Consider the following 10,791-nt stretch of genomic DNA (forward strand, 5'->3'; position numbering starts at 1 on the left):
TGTGACAGAAGAGGAGATATTTCAAAAGCCCATCCCAGACACAAGCTCTTGGAAAGAAAGAGATTAGCCTTAAAATCCAATGGTCCCCTGGGACTTCCCTGGCAGTCCAGTGGTTGAGACTACATGCTTCCAGAGGGTGTGGAGAATAGGGAACCCTCTTGCACTGTTGGTGGGAATGTAAATTGATACAGACGCTATGGAGAACAGTATGGAGGTTCCTCAAAAAACTAAAAATAGAACTACCATACGAACCAGCTATCCCACTACTGGGCATATACCCTGAGAAAACCATAATTCAAAAAGAGTCATGTATCACAATGTTCATTGCAGCTCTATTTACAATAGCCAGGACATGGAAGCAACCTAAGTGTCCATCGACAGATGAATGGATAAAGAAGATGTGGCACAGATATATACAATGGAATATTACTCAGCCATAAAAAGGAACGAAATTGAGTCATTTGTAGTGAGGTGGATGGACCTAGAGTCTGTCATACAGAGTGAAGTCAGTCAGAAAGAGAAAAACAAATACCGTACGTTAACACATATATTTGGAATCTTAAAAAAAAAAAAAATGGTTCTGAAGAACCTAGGGGCGGGACAGACATAAAGACGCAGACGTAGAGAATGGACCTGAGGACACGGGGAGGGGGAAGGGTAAGCTGGGACAAAGTGAGAGAGTGGCATGGACATATATACACTACCAAATGTAAAACAGATAGCTAGTGGGAAGCAGCTGCATAGCACAGGGAGATCAGCTCGGTGCCTTGTAACCACCTAGACGGGTGGGATAGGGAGGGAGGGAGACGCAAGAGGGAGGGGATATGGGGTATATGTATACATATAGTTGATTCACTTTGTTATACAGCAGCAACTAACACACCATTGTAAAGCAATTATACTCCAATAAAGATGTTAAAAAAAAAAAAAAGACTCCATGCTACCAATGCAAGGGGCGCAGGTTCAATCCCTGGTGGGGGAACTAAGATCCCATGTGCCGCGTGGCGTGGCCAAAGATTTTTTTAAATTTTTTTAAAATAAACAAATAAATAAATCCAAGAGTCCCTCACAAGGAGAACCCAGGAGCCCAAAGGATGTTGAGTTTTCCCTCCAAACTCTTTCCAAGAGCTTCCCAGAACATGGACAGCCCTGCTGTGCCCACAGAGCAGGTGCTCAGAAAATCCTTGGAACAAAACTGACCAAAAGCAACAAATGGCATCTTTCTTCCAACCCCAAATCCCTGGCGAGTCTCACATCCCACACCCAATCTACCAGCAATTCCTATCGGCTCTCCCTTCCACATGTTTCCAGAATCCAACCACTTCTCATCACCTCCGGAGCGGCACCCCAGTCCTCCACCACCACTCCCTCTCCCCTGGATGGTTTCCATAGCCTCCGAGCTGGTCTCCCCGCTTCTGCCCTTGAACCCGTCCATTCATTCTCAATACAGCAACCACAGCCATGATGGAAACACCTGAGTCAGGTCAAGGTACGCCTCTGCTCAAAGCAGCCCTTGCTGTTCCCTCCGACGGGAACATTCTACCTTCAGCTATCCCACTGGAGCCTCCAGATCTGTATTCAAATAGCAGCTCTTCAGCCAGGCCCTCCCTGGCTACCCTGCTTCAATCCACCATCACCTCCCCCTCCAAAAAATCCCCTTTCCCTGCTTCATTTCTCCCCTAACATGTATACTAGATAACATACTCTACATTTTCCTGATTCATGTTTTTTTTATTTTCTGGCTTCCTCACCAGAATGTGAGCTCCAGGAAAGCAGGCATTTGTGTCTGCTTATTCGCTGCTGTACTCCCCCCTACCGCGCACCGGTGCCTAGAATATAGCAGGTGTTCGATAGATATTTTTAAATGTACAAGAGGCTGAATTTATATCATGCCTCAAACAAAGGGCTGAGAAATGCAAACTTCTAACCAGTGCCACAGCTGGGATACCCTCGGGGGGCACTCTGGGGGCTGCCCACCTCTCTGCTCCTCTTGGTAATATTCTTTTAAATGCTTTTCACAGACTAAAATTTTGAGTAGTCTCAGAATAAATACTCTTAAGTCGGTCAAACACACAAATCACCTCCGGTAGCTCTGCAATCTCCCTCTCCCTCCACACCCACGCACACACACCCACTTCCCACAAAACAACAGGTGAGTCTGTGCTCTACCCGGGCTTTCAGATAAATCAATCATCTGTGTCCTCAACAGGTGTACTGATTGAGCAATTTCAGAACAAGGCATATACGGAAGACACTAGTGGGAAAAAACAGTGCTGGTCCCACAGAAATTTCTATTTATACTCTTCCTAAAGCAGCACCCAGCAGGCACTCATTTCATGAAAAAGCAAAGGCATTGTGCTACTGACATCAAGTGGGATAACACTTCCTGTCCTGAGCTGTATCACTTTGCTACTAGCCTGGGCATAAAAATGTCCCTCCAAATAGGGCTAAGCTGCTCTAGCTACACACGAAAGCTCCCGAAAAATTATACTGAGTGCCTTCGTTACCCAGACAAGCCAAAAAAATCTTAGGGTTGTAAGGGCACTTGAAAATCATCCCATCTTCCTTGCCCTCCCCCTGATTTTACAGGTGAGGAAGCTAAGACCAGGTCATGTGGAAAAATGACCAAGCAGCCCACAGGCCACACAACCCAGCAGCGGCTGAGTCAGACCTTGAACCCAGGCCCAAGGCCTCCATGGTGCCCGCTCCAGCCCCCCACAAACAGCAATTACTTCAACACAAAACATTCGGTCTGTAAGAAAAGCGTGTATTCATACCCTGCAGAGATGAAGATCTATTTTCCAGGACGTGCCATTTCCATACTCTGGGGGAAGAAATGAGGTATATTGGGAGAATCATTCTGTGTCAACTATCAGGGCCTCCTCTGTTCAGATGCCTTTCATGGCGTGGCAATTACAGAAGCCACTTCCATGAGTCTGGGGTACTTTCTGGACACCACGGTCAAACCTTTCTTCCCATCCGTATCTTTCTCCAAATGGCCTATTTTCATTGTCTTGGTTCAGAAGACGTGGAAAGACACCTACGGTAGAGATGCCTGAACGGCCTCAGCAAACATGCCACAGAAATGTTTACGACTCCTAATTGCTGTTACACATTTATTTGATCCCACATTAATCTGGCGTGCCAGGCAGGGATCTGAAAACATGGCGTTAATTAATGAACAGTAATTAAGCCTTCCCACCTTGTTCAGAGGTAGGGTTAGGCCCTAGGATTCCCCTTCAAAGGGAGCCACACTGAAGGTCATAAGTTGAGAGGTTTCTCCTGAGGCCTGACTCAGAGGTGCATCAGAAAACCCAGGCCCAAACCACACAGTGGGTTCCTTCCCCTATGCTGTCCTTTGCTTCCTCCAGCTCTCTTCCCACCCTTCTGAGCCAGCCTTCACTCTCATTTGGCTCCCACCCTCCAGCAAGGTCCCGCTGACCACACGGTCTAAATGGCTTGACCCTCTGGCCTTCAACATTAGAGGTTCTGCTCTGCGCGGAAAGGTACCTGGATCAGGCAGCCAGATATCAGATTACAAGGTTTTGCCAAGTGAGTGCTCCTTGAGCCTTCACAGTGCTTTATTTTAAAAGCATTTTAGCACTGTGGGCTGACAATCTGGCTCCTGGCAGGGCTTTCCTGCCTTAGGATCCTAAAAGCATATGGTAAAAGTGTGACAAACAAAATGATTGGGCCTGCAGAGTACCTTGGAAATGAATTGTAACTGTTGACACCCTTGACTGATGCTAGGTTTCACTGCAAACAAGTGTAGAGCCCAAAGCCAAAATCCACACTAACAGAACCAGAAGTGACCTCTATTTAGACTCAGGTCAAGATCTCTGGACTTGGTCCAGGGCAAATCAAGCATCCTGAACTTTGGACCACTTCTAGAAAGTCCAAGAGACAAAAAGGTGTTGATAATCCAAAAGCTTTAACATGTTACATGTTTGGATAAAAGATTACCCCATAATTATGATTTATTTACCTTAATATTAAAATTAGCTTTCCAAATACTAAAGTTAGTCAAATTATTATTAACATTTGCTGTTACATAATCCACAGAGGGGCTCAACCCCACATGCATAATCACACGTTGTTCTGCCTAGATTCGAAAATCAGCTCCACTTATTAAGTAGCTCCTGTTTGGCAGGTCACATAATTTCTCTGTTGCCTCAGTTTTTCCATCTGCCAAGTGGGGATAAAAGTAAATACCCACTTCATCAGGTTAACATGAGAGTAAAATGAGTTACTATACCTAAGGCACTTAGAATAACAACTGGTTCTTGGTATTCATTTAATAAAGTCACCTACATTTACTACTACTACTATTATTATTATCATGCTATTGAGTGAAAACATTTTGATCGTTTTATTGTTTGTGTTTTACTCTTCTAGAACCCCTGCCAGCACTACGGGACCAAAGCGGGAAGCTTCTTTTCAAAGAATTCTTTCCAAGACAGAAGGCAAAGCTTTGGAACCCTAACAGAGACCCATCCCCAAGTTCATGGGGAATGTGGCCAGAGTCCAAGAGGTTGTTCTGCAAGAGCTGTACGGTCTCTCCGTCACCATGAGGCAAGTCCCCATCCTGCCCAGAGGTGGAACCACCCACAGTCATACCCAAACAGCACCTGCCACAGCAGGAGCCACTCAATGAAGCCGCAGCTCATGGGGCTGAGCAGCCCAGCCACGGCAGAGGGGCAGCTGCGGGGCTCTCCGGGGAGCAGGAGGCAGTCAGGGGAGCTGCATCGGTCTACTTGGAGGCTGCAGGCAGAGGGACCAGCTCGAGGGGCTCGGGTGGGGATGCGCCTGGCAAAGGAACACATTCTCTCACGATGGGACTCCACTCTCTCCCGTCCCCTCATCCGAGGCCACATCATCGGTCTCAGGATGACCAGCAAGCACACACTTCTTCTTTCTCGGCCACTTAAGCATCTCAGAGTCACTACCCCAAACCCAAATAAACCTCAACGATAATTTTCTAAAGTTCTGGACAAACCTCACCCCTTAACACGCCATGCTAAGAGGCAGCCCCAAGCCCCTCTCTATGAAAAGGCTAAGTCCTTTCTGTTTTCTTTCCAACAGATGGAAAGTCTACACCCACAGGTAGACTGTGTTCCTGAAGCGAGCACAACGGCTGGGAGACCCTATTCTCATCCTCGGCAAGTGTGCGTCCCCAGGACCAGAAGCATGGCAGGCATGCTACCGTCACAACCTGGGCTCTGGGGGACCACTGCAGACATGGGGCTGGGGGAGGGAAAGTGACCAAACAACTCAGTGGACCCTGAGCATGGGACAGAAAACAATCTGGGTTTGAAAATGTGGTCCTGGAAAAGCAAACCAACCACAATAACAAGTAAAGGGGCTTTAAGGGAGACAGGAGAGAAGAGCACACTGATTTCTCTTATGAAACACCTCCTCTATCTCTTCCCAGCCTAATGAACACCTCCATGAACCCCTGCAAAACGTTCGGTTCATACAGCACATATGTGTATGAATATATATGCTGACAGATACAGATCACACGAGGGGAGAAAATAACTCCAATTTCAGACTCTTCCAGCAGTGCCCGATTCTCTTTCACTATCAGCCTCCCTCCCTATTCTGAGGCACTCCACAACAAAACAAACAAAAACCAACTCCTGGGCAGAAAGAGAACAGCAGCTGAATGGAGCAGCACACGCTCGGAGCTTTCCTGCCACGGACTTGTGGTTATTCCTGCTTTCTTGAGACTCTGCCACCAGCCTCGGACTACACACAGCCCTAGAGAGAAACCGCCGGTACAGCGACCCTCGCAGACCGCCCCCCCTTGGCGACCCGCACCCCAGCGTGTGCTGCCGAGCCTGGTGAAATGGACGCTCAGGTAAGGCTCTGCCCACACGTGACCCTGAACACTGCCAAATTCCTCCCTTCCTTAATCGCGCGGCCATCCAAAGTCTTGCCTACACCTAGTACGTTAAGATGTCAATTCTATAAGAATACATAACGGAAGAACAGAAATGGGAATGCCTGGAGCCCGATTTTCTCGTGACCACGTCTCTCGCGGACACGGTGCGCCGATGCAAACGGTGAGTAGACGCACGCAGCCAGTAAACAGGAATATCCACCATGCTCAGCCCACAGTCACGCGTGGGGAGAAGTCGAGAGGGCGGCGGTGCCAGGGAAGTGAAAAGTCGCCCGCCTGCGACTGACCCCGAAAGCCCAGAGCCTCCCCCGCCCAGGAGCGGCTCCCACCCGGGCCCGCGGGGCGCAGACCCACGCGGCCGGCACGCAGGGGGCACGCAGAGCCGAGAACCGGACAATGAGGACGCGGCGACCCGCCGGTTCCTACCGCGGTGGCGGCGGCGGTGGCAGCGGGAGCCACCTCTGCAACCGTGGCCGCTGCCACCTCCACCCTCTACTCCCCGGTCCCCACTTACGTTCCGAGGGTCTCCTTAAACTCGAAGATTTTCTTGATGTCTTCAGCTTGCTTTTTCCAGGAGGAGCTGCTCTCGCCGTTCTCCCGGGCCATGGCAGACGAGGGCGGCGTGCGCAGAGGGCAGCGAGGCGGAGCGGCCGGGGGCGCGGGGGGCCGGGGTGGGCGCACGAGGAGGGGGCGCCCGAGCGCGGGGGCGCGGGGAGGCGGCGGCGCGGGCGCAGCGGGGGCGCCGGCGGCTGCGAGCCGGTCGCGTAGGGCTGGGCGGGCGGCGCGGGGATGCTCGGCGCGGGAGCCGGAGGAGACTTTGTGCTGCGGCAGAGCTTCCTCTTCTGCAGTTTCCTCTTTCACTCTCGCCGCCGCCGCGGTCCCTCCCTGGCTCTTATTTCTGCGCGTCTCGGGCACAGACTTCCTGCCGCCGCCGCCACTCGCCCGGCTCCTTTGCCGCCGGCTGCCAGCCTCACTTTCTGCTACTTTCTTGCCTCCCTTCTCCTCCCTCCCAGCCGCCCGCCCTGTTCCCTCCCCCCTCCTCCTCCCGCGGGCTCCCCGCCCTCCCCGCGCGCCCCGGCCGCCTCCCGCCTCGCCGCCTCCCGCCTCCCCGCCTCCCGCGTGCTGCCGCCTTCGGGGATGTCCTGCTCCCCGGGAACGCCGTGCCCCGGGCGCCGGGGCACCGCCGTCGCCGCCCGGCCACGCTCCCCGCCGCCGCGCGCGCCCTGGAGCCCAGGAGAGGGCAGGTGCGGGGGACCTGGGCAGGTGCGGGCGCCCAGGCGCGTGCTGGAGGACCCCGGCCCACCGGGGCTGCTTTATTAATTCTGCAAAGTCAAGTCTCGGGGGCGCGAAGGTTTTCCTCTCCGGCGGCGGGAGAGGGCGCCTCTGCGCTGCGCTAGGACGCGGCAGGGCGGGGGCGAGGGCGAGGGCGAGGGCGGGGGCGCGAGGCCACCCGGATGCTGGGCGCCGAGGGCGGGGGCGTCCTCCCCGGGCGTCCGGGCGCTGCGCGGGGTCGGACGCGGGGGCTGGTTGTTATGGCGACGGGAGGCGGTGGCCGCGGGGATGCTGGCTGAGGTGGGCGTTGACTCGGGCCGCGCGGCGCCCGCCAGCGGCTGGCGCTCCCCGAGCCTGCCTGGCCCTCCCGACTGGGCGACTGGAGCTAATTCGCATTGCACCAAAATCGGCGCTCGTGTCCAATTATGGCTGGGGGAGGGGGCCTCGCGGCGAGGAGGGAGCCGGGAGCCTCGCGGCCGGGGACGCGCAAGACGTGCCAGGCGCTGCCTCGTTTTCTCTTTGGGAGCTTAACTCCCGGGGTTATCTGGCGGCCGAGCGGCTGGTGGATTCAGGGCCGGGCTCTGTGCGCCTCCCAGGCTGCTTCGGCCCCAGGGCTGGAGCGGCCTTCGCTCCAGCTCGGCCCCTCCTGGTTTCGCCCTCTCTTCGCCGGCCGAAACCCAGAGACTCAGAGGAGAGTGAACCTCTGCCCCACACTCTCTTCGCCAGGGGGGCCGCCCCTCCTCAGCCCAGCCGCAGTGGGTTTAGTAGGGCACGCTGTGCCAGGGCGGGTACCTGGAAATAGCCTAACAGACTGGAGAAACGCACCCAGAGTTCCCTCCGGCCTCCCATCTCGGAGGCGCATTCTCACTGCCCATCCCTCTCCCATGTCCACCTGTCAGAGGGCGATCCACGTACAGACGCCCATTCCCAACCTGCAGGGACTACCTCGTGTTTCGAAAAATTGTAGTTTTCTTCGTATCAAGACTCTCTCTCCCTGAGGGCTCCTTGGCTGAGTTGGGTAAACAGCCCTGTGTCTTGATTGGTGACACCTGTCCCATTTTCCCAGGACTGTTCCAATTTCACTGTAAAAGGGGGGAAAAAATATTCTACTCCCTTCAGAGGAAACTTACCCGGCACCTTTTTCCTCGTTCTGACAGGCTGGATGCAGGCCGACTGCTCTCCCAGAAGCCGTCTGTACCCACCCCACACTGCACCCCGCCGCCCTCCACCTTTTTTCCCTGACCCCAAGGAGGTGGAAAGATAATCTGGCCTGCCCATTCCTCCACATCTGCGGGCTGGATTCCGCCTTTCAGGGGCTGTTAGCTTAAGGCTCTCCAGGCTGAGGAGAGCAAATGGGGGATTTGGCTGTTAGAAACTGACTGAATTGACAAACCCAACTTCCAAGATGGATGACTAGGGAACCTCTCTCAAAGTTGGGGCACGTCACCAAAAGCAAACAGCACCACTTCAAGAAAAAATACATTTGCACAGCATTGTAAATCAACTATACTTCAATTTAAAAAAAAGAAAAGAAATACATTTGAAGAACTATACTATCGTTTATTGGGGTCAAAGGTTAGGCAATATGAAGAGTAGGAACCAGGTGTGACTAAGATCCCGGTGGACGGACACTCCCATGCCCGCCATATGCATCTGCTCATCTTTTTTCCCCTTTCCCTTCCTTCCACTCCTTCTTCTTATCCCGTTCTTTCCTATTTCACCCTTGCTCCTTGCCTATGGAGCAGCCATCGGAGCTCATGATAACAATTCTCAGTCTCAGCTTTTGTCCCCGGAAATAAAGAAGTGGTGATGCTAAAGAAGTTTTGTACTGTAGGAACTGTAATGAGGAGTTTTCTTTCTCTTCCAAATTTTCCATAATGATGTTCATTCAGAGCACTATCAAGTTATCCTCAGCTGGACTAGGTCCTAGAGAAAAGACTCAAACTAATAGGGAGTTGAAGAGGCCAAGGCCAAAAGAATGGATCCCATGACCCAAAGAAGGAGGTGGAAATGTCAAAGAAAAATTCAGTCTGGCCTTAGCATGGTCATTCCTCCCTTACTGGACACCATGTAAAGTAAGAGATCTTGACCTTGGAAACTGCAATAGAAAACAAAACCATCATTCCCTAAGAATGGTTAAACCGTAGCCTGTTAAGGGCTTAATTCTGTTTGCTTGAGGACTCTTGCTTGGACTGTTCTCCAGTAACAGACCATTTCCTCCAGCTGCCGTGTTTTTCTAGTGGTGGTGGCTGCCACGCTCTTCTTCCCACCCCAACTCCATTGTCAATCAGTTATTACCTATCGGTCAAAAGCTGTCTGTTCCCTAACAATTCCACTCCAGAAAGCTCTGCCAGATATTCCAGATTACTAAAGTTTAGGTCCCAAGTCTTTATATTTCCTTTAAAGCCTTTAATTTTTTTATTAGAGAACCCAAAGAACAAGTTGTTTAATAACCCATCATTAAAGACTTACTAATTTTATGCCCATCAAACTCTTTTCCAGACAACAGTCCTGCCAGTAGGTCAGGTTTGTGTGGCCCAGGCTCAGAGCTGGGCAGGTGGTGTGGGGGAAATATATACTATCTAAAGCAAATGCATAGATTATAATAATTGAAAATTTCTAAATTACCTCTATTCAGCCTTTAGTACCTAAAGTGATAAACCAGGAAGGCAAGCTGGGGTGGTAGAAAGAACTAGAAATCTAGAAATCCAGGAAACTAGGCTCAAGTCCCAAGTCTGTTGCTAAATTTGTGTTAAAGACACTTTACCTACCTGAGCCTATAAAATCCAGGTTGTAGGAGGGAGAGTGGTATGTAAACTCAATGATTTTAGGATTTGTAAATCAGTGTGTTTTTTTCATATGATGAAAAGCTTATCCAGAATATCATGACTCTTTGAAAACTTAAGAACTCTTTGGTCTAAAAATGTATTAATCAAAAATGTTTTATTAGGTGACTTCATGTAGATACACTCTACATGAAAGACTTATTTAAATCTCAACCAGAAATATTGCAGGGAAAAATGTTTCATTATTAGAAGATGAGCATCGGGACTTCCCTGGTGGTGCAGTGGTTAAGACTCTGCACTTCCACTGCATGGGGTGTGGGTTGGATCCCTGGTTGGGGAACTAAGATCCTGAATGCCGCGCTGTGCAGCCAAAAAATAAAATAAAAAGTTGAGCATCATCCTTTCCATCAAATGGATTGTGTGACAACACTCTGATGCTAGAGGCCTCTTCTCACAAACCCTGTGAAAGTTTGGTTATCTTAAATTATGTATGTAGTTCCTAGAAATAGTTAAAGAGTTACTAGGCCATATTTCCTATCAAGGCACACCTCAGAGATACTGCAGGTTTGGTTCCAGACCATCGCAATAAAGTGAGTCTCACAAGTTTTTTGGTTTCCCATTGCATGTAAAAGTTACATTTACACTATCCTGTAGCCTATTAAGTGTGCAATAGCATATGTCTAAAAAAAATGTACGGACCTTCATTAAAAAAAAATGTTGTTGGAAAAATGATGCCAATAGACTTGCTCGACACAGGGTTGCCACAAACCTTCAATCTGTTAAAAACTCAGTATCTGCGAAGTACAATAAAATGAGGTCTGCCCGCATGCT

General features: G+C 50.8%; 1 protein-coding gene across 2 annotated transcripts in view; it reads right to left on the reverse strand.

The window, feature by feature from the left end:
* The window catches only part of CAMK1D (calcium/calmodulin dependent protein kinase ID), a 418,443-nt gene extending 411,846 nt beyond the window's left edge, over positions 1-6,597 (reverse strand). For both annotated transcript variants that reach the window (XM_061179320.1, XM_061179330.1), the window contains exon 1: positions 6,417-6,597. In XM_061179320.1, coding sequence (XP_061035303.1) covers positions 6,417-6,508 — 92 coding nt within the window. In that variant the 5' untranslated portion in view covers positions 6,509-6,597. The remainder of the gene's footprint in view (positions 1-6,416) is intronic.
* Positions 6,598-10,791: the final 4,194 nt, after the last annotated feature.

Source organism: Eubalaena glacialis, chromosome 2 (genome assembly GCF_028564815.1).
Source record: "Eubalaena glacialis isolate mEubGla1 chromosome 2, mEubGla1.1.hap2.+ XY, whole genome shotgun sequence".
NCBI classification, from domain to species: domain Eukaryota; kingdom Metazoa; phylum Chordata; class Mammalia; order Artiodactyla; family Balaenidae; genus Eubalaena; species Eubalaena glacialis.